The sequence below is a fragment of the Pantherophis guttatus genome, chromosome 5 (genome assembly GCF_059756535.1).
Source record: "Pantherophis guttatus breed Tessera chromosome 5, ASM5975653v1, whole genome shotgun sequence".
NCBI classification, from domain to species: domain Eukaryota; kingdom Metazoa; phylum Chordata; class Lepidosauria; order Squamata; family Colubridae; genus Pantherophis; species Pantherophis guttatus.
Genome location: NC_142067.1, coordinates 1,983,592 through 2,009,397, shown reverse-complemented (window position 1 = coordinate 2,009,397; position 25,806 = coordinate 1,983,592). Strand labels below are relative to the sequence as shown.

At 43.0% G+C, this 25,806-nt stretch overlaps 2 protein-coding genes across 7 annotated transcripts in view; one reads left to right on the top strand and one right to left on the bottom strand.

Moving 5' to 3' along the window:
* LOC117676466 (maestro heat-like repeat-containing protein family member 7) overlaps positions 1-863 on the top strand; it is a 41,458-nt gene extending 40,595 nt beyond the window's left edge. Inside the window, exon 25 of the mRNA XM_087895702.1 lies at positions 759-863. The gene's annotated coding sequence lies outside the window, so the exon portion shown is untranslated. The remainder of the gene's footprint in view (positions 1-758) is intronic.
* Positions 864-3,452: 2,589 nt separating this feature from the next.
* KCNE3 (potassium voltage-gated channel subfamily E regulatory subunit 3) lies at positions 3,453-25,806 on the bottom strand. 6 transcript variants are annotated; one of them, XM_087894576.1, is made up of 5 exons: positions 25,685-25,806; positions 21,107-21,248; positions 11,388-11,535; positions 10,193-10,452; positions 3,453-4,017 (listed from the first exon to the last, which is right to left on the bottom strand). In XM_087894576.1, the coding sequence occupies exon 5, from the start codon at positions 3,997-3,999 to the stop codon at positions 3,724-3,726; it is 276 nt and encodes a 91-aa protein (XP_087750702.1). In that variant the 5' UTR covers positions 4,000-4,017; positions 10,193-10,452; positions 11,388-11,535; positions 21,107-21,248; positions 25,685-25,806; the 3' UTR covers positions 3,453-3,723. The 6 variants fall into 6 exon arrangements, with proteins under 6 accessions (XP_087750702.1, XP_087750699.1, XP_087750701.1 ...); XM_087894573.1 differs by lacking the exon at positions 10,193-10,452; XM_087894575.1 differs by lacking the exons at positions 10,193-10,452; positions 11,388-11,535.

The following is a 25,806-nucleotide window of genomic DNA, read 5'->3' as shown; positions in this document are numbered from 1 at the left end:
TCTCTATCTATCTATCTCTGTCTATCTCTATCTCTAGCTATCTGTCTGTCTTGTCTATCTATCCATCTATCCATCGTCTGTCTGTCTGTCTATCTATCTATCTATCTATCTATCTATCTGTCTGTCTGTCTGTCTGTCTATCTATATCTTTCTGTCTATCTATCTCTATCTCTCTATCTCTAGCTATTTGTCTGTCTGTCTGTCTTGTCTATCTATCTATCATCTCTCCTCTGCCTGCCTGCCTGTATATATATGTATATATATATCAATATATGTCTATGTCTATGTATATGTATGTATGTATATGTATATAAAGGTAAACCTAAAGGTTCCCCTCGCACATACGTGCTAGTCATTCCCGACTCTGGGGGCGGTGCTCATCTCTGTTTCAAAGCCAAAGAGCCAGCGCTGTCCGAAGACTTCTCCGTGGTCATGTGACCAGCATGACTCAACGCCAAAGGCGCATGGAACGCTGTTCCCTTCCCACCAAAGGGGGTCCCTGTTTTTCTACCTGCATTTTTTACCTGCTTTCGAACTGCTAGGTTGGCAGAGGCTGGGACGAGTCACGGGAGCTCACTCTATTACGCGGCACCAGGGATTCGAACCGCTGAACTGCCGACCTTTCGATCGACAAGCTCAGTGTCTTAGCCACTGAGCCATTGCGTCCCGCGTATATGTATATATGTGTATGTAAATGTGTGTGTATCTATCTATATATGTATATGTATATTTCTCTCTCTCCTTTTCCTTTTCTCTAGAGGCAGCCTCCTGAAGAACTACAAAACCCTAATATGGGGTAGAAAACCCAGAATAATTTATTCTTGCTTCAGAAGAATACACGATAAATAAAGATTTCAAAAGTATTCACGGATTGCAGCATCTTACATGGGCCTGTGGAAAAAAAATTGCTAGTTTTTTATCATGCTCTTTTGCAGACAGGAATAACTGGCGGATTCCAGTTCGCTCCCCTTTTCTTTATCAAAAATTGAGTTATTCGTTCATTCAGTTTGGAATAAATCAGTTCCATCCTCCAGGTGACTCTCAGTGTTGTGGCTCCGTTACCTGAGCCTGTGTCATCGGCAGGAGAGGACTCCGAGAGTGAAGGAGAGGAGTTGGCAAGGCCTCCCTCTCCAGGACCCTCCTCTCTGGCAATGCCTTCGGTGTCCGCCGAAGGGCAAGAGATAAGGCCAGGGCCAAGCACGTCCACGCAGCCACAGGTAGACAGTGATGAGGGAGATGAGTCTTGGCTGGATCCTCGGCAGCGTCGCAGAGATAAGCGCGTGCAACAGAACAAAAGGCGTGCCAGAGATTAAGCTGAGTCACTGGACCACACCCCACAGGGTATAAAAGGGGGTGAGGTGGCCATTCAGACTCTGTGACGGACAAAACTAACTACTATCGAGTCACATTGCATCTTTGGAAACAACATTATCGGCCTTGGATTTATTTTACGAACTGGACAATTCTTGACTGTGGGTATTTTGTTTATTGAGTAAAGTTCTTGGCAAGCAGCTACTGGGTTGCTGCCAAGCTTCTTATCGGAAGAATTGGTTGTCTGCCAGTTTATTTAACCCCCGGCTGTCTGTTTGTGTGTGTGTGTGAGACGGGGACAGAACACTCAGCAACAGGCAACTTTTAAACATCAATGGAAATAGAAGGAAAAACCAGATGCCAACTTCTGGAATAACTTACTTTGGCTTGGTTCCCAAGATGCATAAATCAGTTGTCCTGTTCTTTTCTTTGATTCAGGTATGATACTTCGGGCAACATTTTAAAGCAGGTAGATTTATTTGTTTTCCAGAGTTTTCCAAAGTGCAGGCTGATGAATGCAAGAACTTGATGGGGTTCTGTGAGATACCGGTAGTAAATAATTTTTAAAGTTCATCCGAACGCAAACCGTTTTCTACCACTGGCACTTTGCCCCTGGCTCAAAATGCCCGGCAATCTCATTTTTAACTAACTACAGGAAGTCCTCGACTTACAACACTTCATTTAGTGACCATTCAAAGTTTCAACATCACAGAAAAAAGTGACTTAGTGCAGTGTCTCCGGGGGGGGGCATGGGGGTGTCACGTGATCCCCTTTTGGGACCTTTGGACAAGCGAAGTCGTTGAGGAAGCCAGATTCGCTTAACGACGGTGTTATTAAGAATTGCAGTTAGTGAATCCCTTGTGACGAGAAAGGTGGTAAAATGGGGAAAAAACTCAGTTAACAGCTGTCTCGCTCAGCAACAGAAATATTGGGCTCCATGGCAGTCGTAATTCAAGGACTACCGCTAATAAACCCTTCTGTGTTTTGAACTCGGCGAATGCGCCTGGCTATTTGCACCTGACAGAACCTCGGTCGTAATGTTGTGGCTGCCCATCTTGTAAAATGAGGCAAAACTCACTTAACAACTGTCTGGCTCAGCAACAAAGTTTGGGCTCCATTGTGGTCGTACGTCGAGGACTGCCTCTATATGTTGGTGTGCGTAAGTGCACGAGAGAGAGAGAGAGAGAGAGAGAGAGAGAGAGAGAGAGAGAGAGAGATCTCCAATCTCGTTGTAGAAAAACAGCATCTACCCAAATTTTTAAAGGTTGACTTTTCCATAAACATGTATACACCAGAACTAAACTGTGTTGTTTCTCTATGTCGTGTATGTATGCAGCTATACACATAATTTTGTACTAACTTACTTACTTATCTTGTCATGTTTATGCAGAGTTATATTGGAGGTGGTGACCCTTAGAGATGTATGCAACGAAATTTCATTTTTAATGTATGCCGACTAGTGTACATTCCAAATGACAATAAAGATTCTATTCTATTCTATTCTATTCTATTCTATTCTATTCTATTCTATTCCATTCCATTCCATTCCATTCCATTCCATATTTTCTATTCTATTCTATTTCTATTTCTATTCTATTCTATTCTATTCTATTCTATTCTATTCCATTCCATTCCATTCCATTCCCATCCTATTCTTATTTTATTCTTATTCCATATTCCATATTCTCTTTCTCTTTCTCTTTCTCTTTCTCTTATTTCTATTTCTATTTCTATTTCTATTTCTATTTCTATTTCTATTCTATTCTATTCCATTCCATTCCATTCCATTCCATTCCATTCCCATCCTATTCTTATTCTATTCTTATTCTATTCTTATTCCATATTCTATTTCTATTTCTATTCTATTCCATTCCATTCCATTCCATTCCCATCCTATTCTTATTTTATTCTTATTCCATATTCCATATTCTCTTTCTCTTTCTCTTTCTCTTTCTCTTATTTCTATTTCTTTTTCTTTTTCTATTATTTCTATTTCTATTTCTATTTCTATTTCTATTCTATTTCTATTCTATTCTATTCTATTCTATTCTATTCTATTCTATTCTATGCTATTCTATTCTATTCTATGCTATTCTATTCTATTCTATTCTATTCCAATCAATAAATATCTCAAACCCTCCTGCCTTCCAACTGGTTTATTGATAGGAAGAGACAGATTGATCAAGTTTACCATTAGGTAAGTTTTTTAAAAATTACTTTACAAAACTTTATAAATGGGTAATTTGAGGCAGGCAATGTCATCCTCTGTGACTTCTTCACAGACCCTGCAATTTTTTTTCTCTCTCCACACTCCTCGGAACATAGACCTTCCCCAAGTCCTGAGTTCGAGACTCGACACAGTTTCCCTTGCCGACCGAAAGGCCAGTGAGGAGTACCGTGGCTCCTTCTCCTTCAAATCATCGACACCCGGTTCTTGATGTACATGTGGTAAGGATCGCTGGGTTTATCCACCTCTCGGGATCGGGTATAGCTCAGGATCAGGCTGCCCACCGTCAGGGCGAACAGGAGCATAATGAAAACGATGTACATGTAAGCGTAGGTGTCTTTTCCCTCCCGGTCGGCCTTGCCCAGCTGGGGACACGGCTCCACGCGTGAGAGGGTACCGTTGAAGAGCCTCAACATCAAGTCCAGCTTCTGGAACCAGGGCTCGGTGTGGTTAGAGGCCATCCTGGTCTTGGGCCAACGCTGGTGGAACGAAAGAGAAAGAAATTCAGAATATCAACCGTCCTCTCCAGAGAACAGAACTGATTTCCCTGATGAGAATTTGGGAAGGAAGGATCCATCTCTCCCTCTACAGTGACCTGTATATGGATCAGATCAGAAGTCTCCTCTAGGGCAGGGGTCTCCAACCTTGACAACTTTAAGCCTAGTGGACTTCAACTCCCAGAATTCCCCAGCCTTCTGGGAGTTGAAGTCTGCCAGGCTTAAAGTTGCCAAGATTGGAGACCCATTCTCTAGGGTGCCCCACCCCGCAAAACTCTGACCAACTTCCTCCTTTGTGATTCTCAGAGGATTCGTTTGCTTGTTTGTTTGTTTTTGCAAACATTTTTATGGTATTAAGCTATTAAGTCTTATAAAATACAAAAGTAAATGAACGGAGCAATGGGGAGGGAAGGGAAAGGGGAACGAGAAGTGAAGAAAAGAAAAAAGAAGCATTGACTTCCAACTCTCTCTCTTACCCATAAAATAAGACATGAACATCAAATCACAGCTTTTTGTTTTTCCATAATAATATTTGCCAGAGAGATCTTTGTGCAGCCACGCTTGGTTTCTTCTTGGACTTCTTGTTTTTCTTTCTCAGTGGTATTGCGCTAGACTGGGCTTTTATGATCATATTTTTTTCAGAGTTTCCCAAGATTCTTGAGTTGTTTTCCCCTTTAGGATTTTTATCCAAGGAATCTTTCTCTCTGAGTTTATTAAAATAAGCTCTTTTACAATATAAGACTCTGGTATCATTATGTTCTATTCAGTCTTGGGATTCAAATTTTTTTACTACCGGTTCTGTGGGTGTGGCTTGGTGGGCGTGGCTTGGTGGCAGGAGTGAAATCTACTTACCTTCCTTACCGGTTCGGAACTGCACACGCCATGTCACGTCACATCATGTGCGTGCATGCACAGAAGGTTAAAAAAACATTACTTCCTGCTTAAAACCAGGAAGTAATGACAACCAGGCGGCGATCTCTACTGGATCAGGCAATCCAGTCCGATCCGGGAGCATTTCACCCCTGCTTGGTGGGCGTGGCAGGGAAAGGATACTGCAGAATCTCCATTCCCACCCCACTCCAGGGGAAGGTTACTGCAAAATCCCCATTTCCTCCCAATCAGTTGGGACTCGGGAGGCAGATGGGGCGGGGCCAGTCAGAATTTTTACTACCGTTTTTTTTTTTAATTTGATTTATATGCCGCCCTTCTCCGGAGACTCAGGGCGGCTTACAATGCGCTAAGCAATAGCCTTCATCCTTTTGTATATTTTATACAAAGTCAGTTTATTGCCCCCACAAACTCCATTTATCTACCTTAGAAAGGATGGAAGGCTGAGTCAACCTTGAGCCTGGCAAGATTCGAACTTACTAATTGCAGACAGCTGGAGTTAAATTACAATGCATTAGTCTGCTGAGCTATCCAGGTTCTCTGAACTGCTCAAAAATTGTTGAATTCTAGTATGACTTGGTCACTCTCACCCAAGGTTCCTGCAGTTTCAACTCCCTCTATCACTTCTTCTCTGTTTGTAAGAATTAAGCCCAGTATGGCTGCCCCTCTAGTTCCTTCCTCTACCTTTGGGACAACAAAGTTGTCAGCTAAGTTGGCCAGGAACCTATTTGATTTCTCACTTCGTGCAGAATTAGCCTTCCAATTGATGTCGGGGCAATTGAAGAACCCTCATTAGTATTGTGGTGTGTTTCCTACATATATCTCTGTTCGCTGGTTAGCAAAAAGCACATCTATTTTTTCTGCTTGATTGGGTGGCCTATCTTATACCCCTATGGCCACGTCGTTCTTTTTTTCTTTTATGTTTTATACGAACCAGTCATTTCTGTAAAGACCTATCAATCTAATAATCTATAAAACCCAAAGTTACATTCTTTTCCACCTCGAGCACGAAATTCAGAAACGGTTCCCATGTGGACGTGATTCTCCGAGGATTTTTAAATGCAGGGAGTCCTCGACTTACGACGACAATGGAACCCACAATTTGTTGAGCCCACAAGATGTGGAGACTCTAGAAAGAGTGCAGAGAAGAGCCACAAAGAGGCTAAAATGAGGGGACTGGAGGCTAAAACATAGGAAGAACGGTTGCAGGAACTGGGTATGTCTAGTTTAATGAAAAGAAGGATTAGGGATGACGTGATAGCAATATTCCAATATTTGGGGGGCTGCCCCAAAGAAGAGGGAGGCAAGCTCTTCTCCAAAGCACCTGAGGGCAGAAGAAGCAATGGATGGAAACTAATCAAGGAGAGAAGCAACCTAGAACTAAGGAGAAATTTCCTGACAGTTAGAACTATTAACTAGTGGAACTACTTGCCTCCAGAAGTTGTGAATGCTCCATCACTGGAGGTTTTTAAGAAGATGTTGGACACCCATTTGTCTGAAATTGTGTAGGGTTTCCTGCCTAAGCAGAGGGTTGGACTAGAAGACCTCCAAGGTCCCTTCCCACTCTGTTATTCTATTCTATTCTATTCTATTCTATTCTATTCTATTCTATTCTATTCTATTCTATTCTATTCTATTCTATTCTATTCTATTAATTTCCATCTCTAAGCGGGACAGCTATTAAGTGAATTTGGCCCCATTTTACGACCTTTCTTGCCACAGCGGCTAAGTGAATCACTGCCGTTGTTAAGTGAGTCACACAGTTATTAAGTGAATCCGGCTTCCTCCATTGACTTGGCTTTTCGGAAGGTCGCAAAAGGAGATCACATGACCCCAGGACAATGCAACCTTCACAAGTACATGCCAGTTTCCAAGCGTCTAGATTTTGATCACGTGATCGTGGGGATGCAGCAGCGGTCGTAAGTGTGAAAAACAATCCTAAATCACTTTTTTCAGTGCGGTTTAGTGACTTTGAACGGTCACTAAAAGAATGGTTGTAAATTGAGGATTACCCGTACTATTTTATTGCACTGGATTTTCAAACTTCAAATAAAAGCAAAGTTTTATTAGTGTACTCATTGATGGAGAAGGCTTGATTATTGCTGATTTATTGTTATTATTGTTTTTATGCCTTTGTTTTTTTTTGGGCATGGGTGCGATAAGGATTTTGTTGTGAGTTTTTAGAATAAAACTAGCTATATAAATACCCAATTAATCAAATTTTAAAGAAAACTTCCAGGTCATTTGTGATCCTCTTTTTAACTGAATTTGTTTATTTATTTTCCAATATTGTTATCCGACTGGGGAGACTGCTAGCAGTGTACAATAGAGGCAAGCGATAAAACAAAAACATGAATTGACATTGCGATAAAACAGAAGAACAGAAAAACAGTGTTGGAAGGGACCTTGGAGGTCTTCTAGTCCAACCCCCTGCTCAGATAAGCGATCCTATATCATTTCAGACAAGTGGCTGTCCAATCTCTTCTTAAAAACCTCCAGTGTTGGAGCATTCACAACTTCTTGTGGCAAGCTGTTCCACTGGTTAATTGTCCTCACTGTCAGGAAATTTCTCCGTAGTTCTAGGTTGCTTCTCTCCTTGATGAGTTTCCATCCGTTGCTTCTTGTCCTGCCTTCAGGGGCTTTGGAGAATAGCTTGACTCCCTCTTCTTTGGGGCAGCCCCTGAGATATTGGAAGGCTGCTATCATGTCTCCCCTACTCTTCATTAAACTAGACATATTTATTTATTTATTTATTTTTATTATTCATATTTCTGTGCCGCCCACTCTCCGAGGACTCTGGGCGGCTTACACCAAAGACAGTATACTAAATAGCATATTGCCCCCCAACAATCTGGGTCCTCATTTTACTCACCTCGGAAGGATGGAAGGCTGAGTCAACCTTGAGCCGGTGAGATTTGATCCGCTGATCTGCTGAACTAGCAGTCAGCTGAAGTAGCTGCAGTACTGCACCCTAACCACTGCGCCACCTCGGCTCCCTAATATATACATACCCAGTTCCTCATATGTTCTTCATATGTTTTAGCCTCCAGTCCCTTAATCATCTTTGCTGCTTTTCTCTGCACTCTTTCCAGAGTCTCAACATCGCCACGGTGGCGCGGTGGTTAGAGTGCAGTACTGCAAGGCTAATTCTGCTGACTGCCGGCTGCCTGCAATTTGGCAGTTCGAATCTCACCAGGTTCAAGGTTAACTCAGTCTTCCTTCCTTCCCAGGTGGGTATAATGAGGACCCAGATTGTTGGAAGGCAAGAGGCTGATTCTGTAAACCGCTTAGAGAGGGCTGTAAAAGCACTATAAAGTGGCATATAAGTCTAAGTGCTGTTGCTATTGCTATCTTTTTTTACATCATGGGGACCAAAACTGGACGCAGTATTCCAGGTGTGGTCTTCGTGTGGTACGGTCACCCACTCCACCCCTGTTACAGGTAATTCTCGAAATATTCAAAATATCTTATATTCGATCCTATCTTGTTCCTGCCTTCTGCAATGGCCGATCCTTTTTCTTTTTTTCCTAACCTCAAGATTGTCCATCTTTCTTCTTTAAAAAAAAAATTAAAAAAAAAAACTCCAGTGATGGAGTACCCACAACTTCTGGTGGCAAGCTGTTCCATTGATTAATTGTTCTCCCTGTCAGGGAATTTCTCCTTAGTTCCAGGTTTTGTTTCACTACAGATCCGGTTCCTGTTGACCTTTTTGCTCTCTTTTCCAATAATCTTAGTAACCTGAGAGGTGATAACAGCCATACCTGGCCTCCAGGTGTGTGTTTGGAGAACCTGCCCCATCCTGCTGGGCATTACAGGTTTTAAGGGTGCCGTTTTTCCCCTCTTAGGATCTGTTTCTCAAAGTTGGGTTTGTTTTAAATCGCGGCCAAAAATATTTAATCATTTTAAACTGTTTTTAAATTTTGTAAGTTCTGTTTTTTATTTCAGCTGTTCACTGCCCTGAGTCCTATTGGAGAAGGGTGGTATATAAATTGAAACAAACAAACAAACAAACAAACAAATAAACAAACAAATAAATAAATAAATAAATAAATTTGGCCCCTTTTTGGTTAAACTGCACCTCTAGCAAACCATTGATTTGCTTAACAACTGCCACATTCACTTAATGACTGTTGTTTAAAAAAATTGTTGTAAAAATCAGATAGATCATGTGACTTGAGAAGCCCTGGTTAACTTGAAGAGCCCTGGTAGCACAGCAGACTAAAGCACTGTTATTAACATCAGCTGCCTGCAATTACTGCAAGTTCAAATCTCACCAGGCTCAAGGTTGACTCAACCTTCCATCCTTTCTAAGGTAGGTGAATTGAGGACCCAGTTTGTGGGGGGCAATAAACTGACTTTGTATAAAATATATTTTATAAAATATGAAGGCTATTGCTTAATGTCTTGTAAGCCGCCCTGAGTCTCCGGAGAAGGGTGGCATATAAATCAAAAAAATTTTTTAAAAAAAAACTTACCCATTTTATGACTATAATGGGCAGGCTCCATGACCGTCGTATGTCAAGGACTACCTGTCTCTCTCTGCTACTCTTGAGATCCAGAGAAATTTTCCTGACTTTGGTTGATGTGAGAAGGAGGCATAAGGTGTGAGAAGGAGAGACGATCATTTGAATGGGAGCCAGCCGTGTGCGGCAGCTGCCCAAAAAAGCTAATTTAATCCTAGACTGCATTACTAGAGGGACAGAATCGAGATAATGCGAAGTTCTAGTACTGCTTTACAAAGCCTTAGTAAGGCCACACTTGGAATATTGCATCCAGTTTTGGTGGCCATGATGTAAAAAAGATGTTGAGACTCTAGAAAAAGTGCAGAGAAGAGCAACAAAGAGGATTAGAGGATTGGAGGCTAAAACATATAAAGAACGGTTGCAGGAACTGGGCATGTCTAGTTTAATGAAAAGAAGAATTAGGGATGATATGATAGCAGTCTTCCGGTAATTGAGAGGCTGCCACAAAGAAGAGGGGGGTCAAGGCACAGAGCCTTGATAGTACAGTGGTCTACGCACCCTGTTATTAAGACCAGCTGCCTGCAATTACTGCTGGTTCGAATCTCTCCAAGGCTCAAGGTTGACTCAGCCTTCCATCCTTTCTAAGGTAGGTAAAATGAGGACCCAGTTTGTGGGGGCCATAAGCTGACTTTGTATAAATATACAAAAGGATGAAGGCTATTGCTTAACGCATTGTAAGCCGCCCTGAGTCTCCGGAGAAGGGCAGCATATAAATCAAATTAAATTAAAATTATTCTCCAAAGCACCTGAAGGCAGGACAAGAAGCAACGGATGGAAACTCATCAAGGAGAGAAGCAACCTGGAACTAGGGAGAAACTTCCTGACAGTGAGAACAATTAATCAGTGGAACAGCTTGCCACCAGAAGTTGTGGATGCTCCAACACTGGAAGTTTTTAAGAAGAGATTGGACAACCATTTGTCTGGAATAGCATACGGTCTCCTGCTTGAGTAGGGGGTAGGACTAGAAGACCTCCAAGGTCCCTTCCGACACTGTCATTCGGTTATTCTGTTAAGAAAGACAAACACACAGAAAAAAAAAAATTTTTTTTTCTCCTCTAAGAGAAAATCAGCCTTAAAATATTATAATCCATGCCGTTCTGGGACCAGGCAGGTTGCTATGAACCTGTTCGGTGGGAACACTTAAGGTCCCTGCCAGCAACAGAACAAAAGCTGATTGATCGCCTGGCATAAATTTGCACACCTGGGCGGGATCGGTCACACCGACACAACAGGGTAACCATTCCGTCAAACCGAAGTCCCGTTGCATTCAAAGGGACTTACTCTTTGTAGGCTAAAATTAGAAGGAGCCTTGGTGGAGCAGCAGACTAAAGTGCTGTTAAGTAGCATCAGCTGCCTGCAATTACTGCAAGTTCAAATCTCACCAGGCTCAAGGTTGACTCAGCCTTCCATCTTTTCGAGGTAGGTAAAATGAGGACCCGGATTGTGGGGGCAATAAGCTGACTTTGTATAAGAAAGATCACTGCTTGGGGGAGGGGGCGAAAGCCCTACTAAGCAGGTATATACAAAAGGATGAAGGCTATTGCTTAACGCATTGTAAGCCGCCCTGAGTCTCCGGAGAAGGGCAGCATATAAATTGAACCAAAAATAAATAAATAAGTAAATAAATAAATAAATAAAATGCTCAAGACGAGCGTCTCTTGAATCGCAAGATGCAATTAACCTAACCATTTTTTTAAATTTCCCGAATAGCAAAGTCTCGATTAAGTTCTTATTACAAAAATGAAAAACTAGTCCGACCAGTTTCAGATCTCAAGTTTCACTTCTCCTGACCACTTCCTGATGCTTGCAAGAATCAAGGGCTCTTTTATGCAATTCAACACCAAAACACACATAATTTTCTGTCTTCCCTCAACAACGGCAGTGATTTGCTTAACAATAACAACAAAAAAAAAATAAGACCACGAAATCAGCACGACTCACTCAGCAACCGCCTCGCTTAGCAACGGAAACGCCGGTCCCGACTGGGGTCGTATGTCGAGGACTGTCTGTACTGCTCCTCACCGAAAGGACGGGTGCGAAGATTGTCTCTACGGTACGCGAAGCCCAAAGCAGAACCTGCTTGGCAGCCCTGCACAAAATGAAAAGCAGAAACGGTGGAGGGAGCCTTTTTATCTTCCAGACAAACCGAGATCCGCCCTCCTAGCAATCTTCTATTTTGGTTGAATGCCCTGGAAGTCGGGATCATGGGATCACCCGATGCCTTCTCCTGGCACGCTTCTGACTCTTCATAAAAGGGTTTGTCGGTTCTGCCAGACTCCGCCTGATTTCTGGCTAGTCTCGGCGAACACACAACTCTCCAACTACAAATAGTTGCAAGTCTTGAGTATCTCAGAACAACAGAGAGGTGGAAGGGACTTTGAAGGACTTCTAATCCAACCCACCTTTGCCCAAGCAGACAAGTGGCTGTCCAATCTCTTCTTTAAAGTCTCCAGTGATGGAGCACCCACAATGTCTGGAGTTAAGTCATTCCACTTATTTAACAAATTAACAGAATGGAAAGGGACCTTGTAGGTCATCTAGTCCAACCCCCCGCCCAGCAGGAGACTCTACACCATTTCGGACAGAAAAGGGGCATGCATAAGCGCACCAACGTGCCTACCGTCCCTATCCTAATGTCCTCTTTTATTCCTATCCACTTCATGTATTCATAATCATGTTTATACTTATACTGCCCAAGGATCTGCTGATCCAGTTCTACAGAGGAATGATGGAGTCTGTCATCTGCACCTCTATAACTGTCTGGTTTGGCTCTGCAACCCAACAAGACAGACATGAACTTTAGAGGATCATTAGAACTGCAGAAAAAACAATGGCTACCAGCCTGCCTTCCATGGAGGACCTGTCTACTGCACGAGTCAAAAAGAGGGCTGTGAAAATATTTACAGACCCCTCGCATCCTGGACACAAACTGTTTCAACTCCTACCCTCAAAACGACGCTATAGAGCACTGCACACCAGAACAACTAGACACAAGGACAGTTTTTTCCCGAATGCCATCACTCTGCTAAACAAATAATTCCCTCAACACTGTCAAACTATTCACTAAGTCTGCACTACTATTAATCTTCTCATCGTTCCCACCACCCATCTCCTTCCACTTACGACTGTATGACTGTAACTTTGTTCCTTGCATCCTTACGATTTATATTGATATTGTGTCCTGATTGTTTATTTGTTCTTTATGACTATCATTAAGTGTTGCACCTTATGATTCTTGACGAATGTATCTTTTCTTTTATGTACTCCAAGAGCGTATGCACCAGAGACAAATTCCTTGTGTGTCCAATCACACTTGGCCAATAAAGAATTCTATTCTATTCTATTCTATTCTATTCTATTCTATTCTATTCTATTCTATTCTATTCTATTCTATTCTATTCTATTCTATTCTATCTGTTATCTAACACACACTTGACAAAAAAAAAAGATGGCAGTCCAGTCTCTTCTTGAAAACCTCCAGTGATGAAGCTCCCACAACTTCCGAAGGCAACTTCTCTTCCATAGGTTGATTGCTCTCACTGTCAGGAAATTCCTCCTTATTTCTAGGTTGAATCTCTCCTTGATAAATAACAGAATAACAGAGTTGGAAGGGACCTTGGAGGTCTTCTAGTCCAACCTCCTGCTCAAGCAGGAAACCCTACACCCGTCATGGCAAACCTATGGCACACGTGCCCGAGGTGGCACGCAGAGCCATCTTTCCAGGCACGCAACCTGTTGCCCAACTCACCTGCAGCTGCACGCTCCCCAGCTAATGTTCGGGCCTCTGGTGCACATGCGTGCAATTTAGGGGACCCAGCTGGTCTTCAGAGCTCTCATGTGCATATATGCACGTTTGCGCATGCACGCAAGAGTACTTGCTTGCAATGTGCGCATGCATAGATGGCGTTTGTGTGCGGGCATTGCGTGCGTGAAAACCGTGTGCATGCACAGATGATGCAATTGCACACACAGTGCACAGGGGGAGCTGCACGAAAACCGCATGCATGCACAGATGGTACAGTAGCTCATGTAGCGCATGGGTAGCATGAGCACACGCGAAGCACGCAAAGCCCGTATCTGTTCGGCACTCAGTGAGTAAATGGTTTGCCACCACTGCTCTATACCATTTCAGACAAATAGTTGTCCAATGTTTTCTTAAAAGCCTCCACTGATGGAGCAACCACAAGTTAAGCTGTTTCACTAATTAATTGACCTCACTGTCAGGAAATTTCTCCTTAATTCCAGGTTGCTTCTGTCCTTGGTTAGTTTCCACCCATTGCTTCTTGTCCTGCCTTCAGGTGCTTTGGAGAATAGCTTGACTCCCTCTTGTTTGGGGCAGCCCCTGAGATATTGGAAGACTGCTATCCTGTCTCCCCTGGTCCTTCTTTTCATTAACCTAGACATACCCAGTTCCTGCAACCGTTCATTGTAGGTTTTATCCTGCAGTTCCCAAATCATCCTGGTTGCTCTTCTCTGCACTCTTTCCAGAGTCTCAACAACATCTTTTTTTACACCGTGGTGACCAAAACTGGATGAAATATTCTAATAATCTCCTTCACTCGGATATCCAACCAAGCAATTAACATTGATTGCAAAATCACTGATTTTGCAGGAATTCAATTTTGGGAGAATAGCTTGCCTGGAAAGATCGTTGCCCATCCCTCCTGCAGGGGGAAAAAGCTCAGGGTGAAGTCATGTGGATGTGATGTTTTTCTGCAGCAACACCCAAATTGACTATGTTTTCAAAATCAAAATCAAAATCAAACTTTACACAAAAGTGTGTAAAGTTATCTCAGATAACTTTACACACAGCCAACTAGAGCTAAGCGAGGAGAGCAAAAATGTTAGCCTGTGGGCTGAGAAAGGACATTTTGATCTGAATTAGCCATAGAAATTAACACTCCAAATATTACAGGTGATTACAGGGCTATCAATAATTTTAAATTGGGGTATTTTAAATTTTTGGGGTTTTAAATCGGCCAAATCTATTTAATTATTTTAATTTTTAATCATTGTTGTGTCCTGTGTTTTTAAATAGGCTGTACACCACCCTGAGTTCTTCGGGAGAAGGGTGGTATAGAAATAAAATTATTATTATTATTATTATTATTATTATTATTATTATTATTATTATTATTATTATTATTATTATTATTAAGGACCTACAAGTAACCCTCCACTTACAACTTGCTTAATAGGGTTTAGAAGTTGCAACGGGGCCTGAATTGTGATCTGCCCTTGAAGTTACGACCGTTGCTAGCACTCCTGCAGTCCCGTTATCGGGATTTAGGAGCACGGCAACCGAATCATAGAAATCACAGGGCGGGAAGGGACCTTGGAGGTCTTCTAGTCCAACCCCCTGCGCATGGCAGATCAACATTGCTGGCTCACATTTGCGACAGTTGTGGTGTTGTTTCCTCCATAATCAGTCAGTTCCAATTTTTAATGTGTGCTCTTGGCTATGTAATTCGCCAATCCTTTTCTTTTTCGACAGTGTGTTTTACTTGAAGTAAATTCTGCCTCTACTTCACGACGGGGATGAAACGCATCTTGAATACTGGTAGTCCACAATCTTTGAGCCCAAATTGGCCATTCGGCATTTTAATGTCATTCCTGTTTGTCATTTTCCCTTGATTAATTTCCACTGTAAGCACATTTCCTAGGCCAATTTCCATTGCTGTATACCTGTGCTACAAATTCTCACAGTGTTTCTGAGCGATTTCAATTTCTTTTCTTTTTTCTTTTTTTTTTTTTGTATATGATTTATTTGCAATTTTTCTTTAACCACCAACATTTTTTTTTTTTTTTTGTGGACAGTGTAATGATTGGGTTAACATATTTTTCACACAGTTCTCACAGAAATAATACAATTACATATACAGGAGCAGGGTGGATAAAAATCAATGATTTTTTTTAAAGAAATCAAAAAATCAAATTTTTTTGATTTAAATCGGATTTTTTTTATTTTTATCGAATTTATTTTAATAAAAAACTTTTGGGGTAAAAATCTATCGTAAGATAGTTTTCTATTTAAGATACATAAATAATTGAGTTTATTCAGCCTGAAATGGAGCTTAGTTATGTAGCAGGAGGCTGTATATTCTGCAACCCTGGGACTATCGGTGAGTCAACGGTGGGTCAGAGGAGTAGCAGAGATGACAGTTGCTCTTTAAAAATTATGATTTAAATCGAGTTGATTTAAATCAAGCCTTTTTACTAGTGATTTAAATCATGATTTAAATTGTGATTTAAATCAACTCGATTTAAATCAAATCCACCCTGTATTTATTTATTTATTTATTTATTTATTTATTTATTTATTAGATTTCTATACCGCCCTACTCCCGAAGGACTCAGGGCGGTGCACAGCCAAACAATAAAAACACATACAATACAAAATTTAAAAAATAGAATAAAATCAAATTAAATAATTTTGGCCCCGACAAATTTAAAACCCCAAACTTTTAAAACCAATTTAAAATTGAATATATAAATACTAAAAAATATTTAAAATTTTAAAAATCTTTTATAAAAGAGGGGGAAAATTAGGCCAGGCCGGCCTGGTGAAATAGTAAGGTCTTTAAGGCGCGGCGGAAGGTGCGCAGATCCGGGATCCTCCGTATCTCTGGGGGGAGCTCGTTCCAGATAGTAGGTGCCCCCACAGAGAAGGCTCTCCCCCTGGGGGCCGCCAGTCGGCATTGTTTGGCTGACGGCACCCGGAGGAGCCCCTCTCTATGGGAGCGTACCGGCCGGTGGGAGGCTATTGGTGGTAGTAGGCGGTCCCGCAAGTACCCGGGTCCTAAGCCATGGAGCGCTTTAAAGGTGGTAACCAAAACCTTGAAGCGCACCCGGAAGACCACCGGGAGCCAGTGCAGCTCGCGCAGGAGAGGTGTTACATGGGAACGCCATGTCGCTCCCATTACCACCCGCGCGGCCGCACTCTGCGCCAGTTGGAGCCTCCGGGTGCTCCTCAAGGGGAGCCCCATGTAGAGAGCGTTGCAATAGTACAGGAGCGATTTCAATTTCTGATTTTCCATAAATCTTCAGATCGTCCATATAAAGCAAATGGGGAGATTTTATTAATATTTTAAAAAATCTCTGATACCAAATCCCAAAAGGTGCTTTTTCAGGAGGCTACTGGACTTTCTGGTTTTTTCGTCAACGATGTTTTGCTTCTCCTCCAAGAAGCTTCTTCAGCTCTGATAAGGATGTTGGGGAATGGAAGGATTTATATTCCTTGCAGACAGCTGGTCATTTGCATCCTTTTAGAGGGTTGTTGAGGCCGTTTGGAGGTTTACCTGTGTCCTCAGGATCACCTGAGTGAAGCAAATGGTTCCTGTAGTCTGCAATTTTTTTCTGGAAATCCCTTCCTACTCCCACATCCTTCAAAGGGTGTTCCCACTATCCTGTCAGATCCGAAGAAGCTTCTTGGATGAGAAGTGAAACATCTTCAAAGAAAGAAAAAACAAGAAAGTCCAGTTGCCTCTTGAAAAAAAAGCAGTTTTGGGACAACCAGGATCTGGATAATTGAGAATCTCTACAGAATCTGATAACCAAGAGTTGTTTTCTGCAAAATCACTGAAGCAAGGCAATAAAAAACAGTAAGGGTGATTTCTCTCCTAATCTTGACAAGCCCATATTTTTCACTTCCAACCACCCATTCTGATTTCCACCGCTTCGCTATTTTTCCTACAAACATACTCATGTTTTTAATGACACCGGTTTGTTTCCAAACATCGGATGGTCCATCTATGGAGTAATGAATCAAATGTCTTTCTTTTTTTCTATTGTTTTAGCTCACATGCTGTTCCATTTTGGAAGACTCAAAGCAGATTACCTCGAGACAAAATGTTCTCGATAACATTGAGAATACACAATACACACACACACACATATACACAATGCGCTGTCACTTGGGAGCAACCAAACATCCATGGATACGGGGGCGTGGGGGCAGAAGGACCAATGAAATCATAAACATGACACAACTTGAGATGAAATTCACAGAACATGGAATAACAGAGTCGGAAGGGACCTTAGAGGTCTTCTAGTCCAACCCCCTGCTCAGATAAGCGATCCTATATCATTTCAGACAAGTGGCTGTCCAATCTCTTCTTAAAAACCTCCAGTGATGGAGCAACCACTACTTCTGGTGGCAAGCTGTCCCACTGGTTAATTACCCTTGTTGTTAATTAAACAGTGGAACTATTATAATACCCATAGTTTTGAAAGTTGGACCTTAAAAAAGCAGGACAAGAAGAAAAGTGACCCTTGGGTAGAACAAATCACTAAACTACAAATCGATAAGAAACCCGAAAACTTTCTGTTAGGAATCTTTACAAAATCCTATCCCAAAGAAATAAAATACTTGTTAATACATATTTTAACTGCAGCAAGGATAACGTATGCCAAAAATTGGAAACTAGAAAAAATCCCAACATAAGAAGATATAATAAACAAAATCTAAACGAGCCTGGATAGCTCTGCAGACAAAAGCACTGTAATTTAACACCAGCTGTTTGCAATTAAAGTAAGATCGAATCTCGCCAGGCTCAAGGTTGACTCAGCCTTCCATCCTTTCTAAGGTAGGTGAAATGAGGACCCAGTTTGTGGGGGCAATAAGCTGACTTTGTATAAATATACAAAAGGATGAAGGCTATTGCTTAACGCATTGTAAGCCGCACTGAGTCTCCGCAGAAGGGCGGCATATAAATCAAATTAAAAAAAAAAAAAATCACACAATGTGCCGAAATGGATAGGCTGACAAAAGAGCTAAAGGAAAAAGAAGACACTGAATTTTACAAAGTCTGGAATAAATGGTATCAATGGCATAGGGCTACTATGGAAGAAATATAACTAGAAGTTAGATAGAAGTCCAAGAGTACACAAATTACTCCCTTATGGGCGAATAAAATTACAGAGAGAAAAATATAATATACAGATTATTAAAGCAGAAGTCTTAGAAAATAGAAGAGAAAAGAGGGAAAAAAGACACTAAGAAATTATTAAGTTAAGGTTTAAGGGAATAAGTATAACTGTATTACTCGAAAGACCATTATGAAACGAACGCTTCAAATGATTGAATATTTATAACTGTTTATTGTATATGTATTTTTATGTCTTTGTCGTATGTGTTTTATGTGTTTTATATCTGTTTTAATAAAGTTTATAAATTTAAAAAAAAAGAAGAAGAAAAGCCTTGGTAGTACAGTGGTACAGTGGTCTAAAGCACCCTGTTATTAAGACCAGCTGCCTGCAATTACTGCAGGTTCGAATCTCGCCAAGGCTCAAGGTTGACTCAGCCTTCCATCCTTTCTAAGGGAGGTAAAATGAGGATCCGGATTGTGGGGGCAATAAGCTGATTTTGTATAAATATACAAAAGAATGAAGGCTATTGCTTAACGCATTGTAAGCCGCCCTGAGTCTCCGGAGAAGGGCGGCAGATAAATCAAATTAAAAAAGAAGAAGAAAAGTGATCCATCTGAGCTGTGGGGCTGGAGGAGGCACCTGCGTATTCTTTGGACAGCAAAGGTGACTAACAACCAAGTACAGAGCGCATAACACCAGGTATATCCCTGGAAGCCAAAATCAGGAAACCGTGTCTCACTTGTTTCGGTCAGGTTATTCAGGGGAATTCCCCGGAGAAAGCAATTATGCTCGGATGAGTTAGCGGTAAAAGGAAACCAGGCTTCCCAAGAACATGGTGGTTGGACTCTAACAAAGATGACACCAGCCAGACCAGAGAAGAACTCAATCAAAATAGAGCCGGAAGGGACCCTGGAGGTCTTCTAGTCCAACCCTCTGCTCAACCAGTGATGTGAAGGACCAGGGGAGACGTGATAGCAGTCTTCCAATATTTGAGGGGCTGCCACAGAGAGGAGGAAGGGGGTCAAGCTCAGGGGTGGGTTTCAAATTTTTTTATGACCGGTTCTGTGGGCATGGCTTGGTGGGGGTGGCAGGGGAAGGATACTGCAAAAACTCCATTTTCTCCCGATCAGCTGGGACTCGGGAAGCAGAGAATAGAGGAGGGCGGGGCCAGTCAAAATTTTTACTACTGGTTCTCCGAACTACTCAAAATTTCCGCTACTGGTTCTCCAGAACTTGTCAGAACCTGCTGAAACCCACCTCTGGTCAAGCTATTCTCCAAGGCACCCGAAGACCAGACAAGAAATAATGGATGGAAACTGATCAGAGAGAGATTCAACCTAGAAATGAGGAGGAATTTTCTGACCATGAGAACAATCAACCGATGGAACAGAAGTTGCCTTCGGAAGTTGTGGGAGCTTCATCCCTGGAGGCTATCAAGAAGAGACTGGGCTGCCATCAGTCAGGAATGGTGTAGGGTCTCCTGCTTGGGCGGGGGGCTGGACTAGATGACCTCCAAGGTCCCTCCCAACTGTGTTAATCTGTAATAATGAAGGAGACCCTATACCATTTCAGACAATCTCTACTTAAAAACCTCCAGTGATGAAGCACCCACAACTTCTGGTGGCAAGTAGTTCCACTGGTTAATTGTCCTCGCCGTTAAGAGGTTTCTCCTTAATTCTAGGTTGCTTCTCTCCTTGATGGGTTTCCATCCATGTTTTTTTTTTTGTCTTGGCTTCTGGTGCAAGATTGGAAAACGTGGAGTGACCTGGCCCATTGAATTGTCAAGAGTCGGACACGACAGAATGGCTAACATCATCCTCATCAACAACAACACACCCAGGACCTCACCGCCATTTGTAACAAAGACTTACGCACGTGTCCTGGATGACAACACCACCTGCCTCCAAATGCCTCCTAGTTTTGCATCGCACAGCAAAATGAAACTGGGGTTCCCACTGGCCCACGAGGCTCCTCTTCCTCCCCGCTGCAGGGGGAATTTCAGGAGCTGCCTGGTCTCCACTGGTTTTTTCCCAGAGTTGGCAAACCAAGAGAGGAACAGGATGAGTAATATGCTCACACGCCCAGGGTGCAAATTCCTTCCATTTGCACAACGCTAAGCACCTTTGGTGCAAACTGGCTTTCCCTAACTTGCTATCCTTCAGGAACTGGATACATCTAGTCTAACCAAAAAAAAAAAAAAAAAAGGACTTGGGGTGACATGAGAGCAGTCTTCCAATATTTGAGGGGCTGCCCCAGAGAGGAGGAAGGGGGTCAAGCTATTTTCCAAGGCACCCAAAAGCCAGACAAGGAATAATGGATGGAAACTCATCGAGGAGAGATTCAACCTGGAAATAAGGAGGAATTTCCTGACAGGGACAGTTGCCTTCAGAAGTTGTGGGAAAGTCACTAGAGACTTTCAAGATGAGACTGGACTGCCACCTGTCAGAAATGGTGTAAGGTCTCCTGCTTCGGCAGGGGGTTGGACTAGATGACCTCCAAGGTCCCTTCCGACTCTGTTAATCTGTATCTGTACAAGAAGCTGGAATGAAAAACGGCCTTTTTGGCTACTCCTGCTGAAGATTCTCACAGCCCCACAAAACCTCCAGCGTGAGATTTTTAAGGTCTGAACTGGTCTGTCCAGAACCTGGGTCTAGGAAGGGAGAAGGTATCATTTGATAGCTCAGGTGTTCTTGAAATCTGACAGCCAAAATCAAGTCTGAGCAGAGTCAAACTACAACTGAAGAGAAACTTCCCAACAGTTAGAACTGTGGGAAATCAGTGGGAAAACTTACCTGCTGGAGTTGTGTGGGATCCGTCCCTGGAGGTCTTCAAAAAAGTGATGGGAGAAGCATTTGTCTGGGATGGAATAAGGTCTCCTGCCTTGGGGTTGGACCAGAAGATCTTCAGTCCTTGGGGCAAGGGATCTATAAGAAGCTGGAGGTGGATAATTGCAGTGATTCGCTTAACAACGGTGGCAAGAAAATGGGTCAAAGCTCATTTAACAAAAGACTTGCTTAGCAACAGAAATGTTGGGCTCAATTGTGGTCGTAATCCATTGTGGACTACCTGGATAGGGAACCACCCACCAACCGAACCTGTAAAATATTAGCCTTCGACGTAGAACGTAAATCCCGTTTTAAGAAATGCATTTGTAGGGATGCAACATAGTTTGGGAGAGGCCGATCTAGACGTCAACGCCAACTCTTAAACTGACAATTAAAAAACAAAACACTGAGAAACGGGAGGCGTATTTCAGCCTTCTAAGATATATTGCCCGTGTTTTTAATACACCCAGAAGACAGGAAATTTACCCGCAGGTTGTACAGCTTGTGAAGTACTCAGGTGAACTTGACACACTCCAAGTTTCGTAACTTTGTGGAAAACAACGTCTGCCTTTAAAGGTGCAATTCTCCTCTGCGTGCCTCAAGGGATTAATTTTATTGCCATCTCTCTAGAACAGTGTTTCGCAACTTTGGCTGCTTTGAGATGGGTGGATTTCAACTCTCAGAAGTCCCCAGCTAGCATGCTTTAAGACGGGTGGATTTCAACTCCCAGAATCCCCCTGCCAGCATGATTTAAGAGGAGTGGACTTCAATTCCCAGAATGCTGCAGCTAGCATGCTTTAAGACGGGTGGATTTCAACTCCCAGAATCCCCCTGCCAGCATGATTTAAGAGGAGTGGACTTCAATTCCCAGAATGCTGCAGCCAGCATGATTTAAGAGGAGTGGACTTCAACTCCCAGAATCCCCCTGCCAGCATGATTTAAGAGGAGTGGACTTCAATTCCCAGAATGCTGCAGCCAGCATGATTTAAGAGGAGTGGACTTCAATTCCCAGAATGCTGCAGCCAGCATGCTTTAAGATGGGTGGACTTCAGCTCCCAGAATGCTGCAGCCAGCATGATTTAAGAGGAGTGGACTTCAGCTCCCAGAATGCTGCAGCCAGCATGATTTAAGATGGATGGACTTCAATTCCCAGAATGCTGCAGCCAGCATGATTTAAGAGGAGTGGACTTCAATTCCCAGAATGCTGCAGCCAGCATGATTTAAGAGGAGTGGACTTCAATTCCCAGAATGCTGCAGCCAGCATGATTTAAGAGGAGTCTACTTCAATTCCCAGAATGCTGCAGCCAGCATGCTTTAAGATGGGTGGACTTCAGCTCCCAGAATTCCTCTGCCAGCATGATTTAAGATGGATGGACTTCAATTCCCAGAATGCTGCAGCTAGCATGCTTTAAGAGGAGTGGACTTCAACTCCCAGAATCCCCCTGCCAGCATGATTTAAGAGGAGTCTACTTCAATTCCCAGAATGCTGCAGCTAGCATGCTTTAAGAGGAGTGGACTTCAACTCCCAGAATCCCCCTGCCAGCATGATTTAAGAGGAGTGGACTTCAATTCCCAGAATGCTGCAGCTAGCATGCTTTAAGAGGAGTGGACTTCAACTCCCAGAATCCCCCTGCCAGCATGATTTAAGAGGAGTGGACTTCAATTCCCAGAATGCTGCAGCCAGCATGCTTTAAGATGGGTGGACTTCAGCTCCCAGAATTCCTCTGCCAGCATGATTTAAGATGGATGGACTTCAATTCCCAGAATGCTGCAGCTAGCATGCTTTAAGAGGAGTGGACTTCAACTCCCAGAATCCCCCTGCCAGCATGATTTAAGAGGAGTCTACTTCAATTCCCAGAATGCTGCAGCTAGCATGCTTTAAGACAGGTGGACTTCAACTCCCAGAATCCCCCAGCCAGCATATCTGTTTTTTTTCCTCCAGTGATGTAAACAAGGATAAAAGCTGGTTTATCTGTGTGCTGCTTTAAAAACAAAATAATTCCACCGCATGTGTGTATCCATTCACCACTATCACAATCTCCCTGTTATCACTCTGATTTGTTCCATGAACGGCCCTTGTTCATAAAGAAATTATGACTGCTTCTATTTCCTGGTTTTCCTCTCTCGCGGACCTCACTGCTCAGGATTTCCACTCACTCCAGGACGAGCCGGGTGTGTAAATGCACCAAGACAAATTCCTAGTGTGTCCAATCACACTTGGCCAATAAAGAATTCTATTCTATTCTATCTATTCTAAATACAATCCCAACACTAAATGCACCAACAGCCACAGAGAGCTGGAAATGAGTCCCTGAAAAAAAGCTGGATGCCAAAGGGGTACAAATCTTTCAGGGCCCCCCAAATCCTGTAACAATCAGAGTGATTGACACTTTGCAAGTTTTTCATTTCCTATCAAACCCAGAAGCAGAGTGAGTTTGCAGGAGGAGGGGGGGGTCATCAGCTGTCCAGAGTCACTCTGAATAGCCAAAGGGGGTGCATAAATAAAATAAAATACAAATATAAATAAGATAAAATATAAAAGAAAATATTAAAAAAAAATACATCAAATAAAACAAATAAAACAAAATTAAGTAAAATAAAACAAAACAGCTTACATCCCGAGACCTCTACAGCTGCCTATCCAAGCTCCTTGGGGAGGACTCGGTAGGTAGACAAAAATGCCACATTCCACTCTGAACATCTGGCTGGCTGTGGAATGAATCATAAAATCAAACGAAAATGAAACAAAACAAAAAGCAAGGCAAAATAAAACAAAATAATAAAACGTAATATAAAATAAAGCATGTTGTAAAGGCTGCACAATTTCTGCACTGGGGGAAAGCAGGCTGACAGGTCACAAATTAAGATAGACAGACAGACAGATGATAGCTGACCGATAGATGATAGATACAGATGTTAGATGATAGATAGTAAGATAGATACATAAATAGATGATAGACAGACAGACAGATTGAAACATAGAATAGAGAGAGAGAGAGATGATAAAAGAGAGAGACAGACAGATGATAGAAGATAGATGATAGATAGATGATAGATACATAGATAGATGATAGACAGACAGACAGATTGAAACATAGAATAGAGAGAGAGAGATGATAAAAGAGAGAGACAGACAGATGATAGAAGATAGAAGATAGATACATAGATAGATGATAGACAGACAGACAGATAGATTGAAACATAGAATAGAAAGAGAGAGAGATGATAAAGGAGAGAGAGAGAGAGACAGACAGATGATAGAAGATAGATACATAGATAGATGATAGACAGACAGACAGATAGATGAAAGAAGAGAGAGATGATAAAAGAAAGAGAGAGACGGACAGACAGACAGACAGATGATAGACGATAGATACATAGATAGATGATAGACAGACAGACAGACAGATGATTGAGATAGCTAGATAGAGATAGATAAAAGAAGATAGACAGATAGATGAAAGATAAAAGAGAGAGACATACAGACAGATGATAGAAGATAGGATAGATAGATAGATGATTGAGAGAGAGAAATAGAGATAGATACAGATAGATGATAGACAGATAGACAGATAGATAGATGAAAGAAGAGAGAGAGAGAGAGAGATGATAAAAGAAAGAGAGATGGACAGGCAGACAGATGATAGAAGATAGATACATAGATAGATGATAGACAGAGACACAGATAGATAACTAGATAAATGATTGAGAGATAAATAGCTATAGAGAGGGGGGCAGGGGGAGGGAGGGAGAGAGAGAGAGAGTTTGGGGTGACTCCCCCAAGTCTTCATGTTCACAACGGTCTCGTTGTCTGACTCAGGTGGATTTCAACACTCCCCCAGAGTGAGACTTTTGCAGAAACCACAGAAGCCGTTCTTAATTAGCCTGCATGTGCACGCATGTCGGGGGGCGGGGGCGGGGGGGGCGCGTCTTTCCCACGCACCGATTGCTGACTCTGAGCTGGGAATCCGCTTCTGCTGCTCGTCAGGCTTTCCCACCTGGGCCGGTCCGTCCGTCCGCCCGCCATCCCCCGGGGGGGGGTCTGTCTTGCAAAGAGACCCTAACCCCGGTCGCCCCCTTCTGGTTCGCACAACCTTCTAAGGCTGCAGGGATTCCCAACCTTTGGCCCCTTTTAAGCGTGGGGGGGTTTTTCCAACTCTCCGCATTGGCCAGCCCGGGGACTTTGAAGCCCCCCACCCCCACCCCTAATTTTAAAGTTGCTTAAAGTTGGCAAAGGCTCTTCTAAGCCAACCGGCTGCGTTCCCACGACCCGTGCAGACCCTCCAACCCAACCCGGGTTCCAGCTGACCCGGAGGACGCGAGTCAGCCACCCGCGGAGCCTCTGCGGGGATTTCGTGTTTCAACATCAGCCCAATCGGGGTCTTCTCGCCTGCAGAGGGTGCCCACCTCCCCCCCCCAAAGACCCGGGACTAAGCAAGCGAGGGGCGCTCTGCACGTGCCCAGAGGCGCCCTCGCCCATCGCCCAGGCTGCAAACTGGCTCCGATCTGCCCACCCCCAACAAGCCCACGACGGCCGCAACTCACCTCTGCCCCGGGTGCCACGGCTGGCAGCCTCGCCCGCCCGCCGCTGGCCAAGCCTAGTCCGCGGGCGCCGCCTCGGGGCGAGGCTCCGGCCACCCCTTCCTCCGCCCGCGGAACGGGAATCC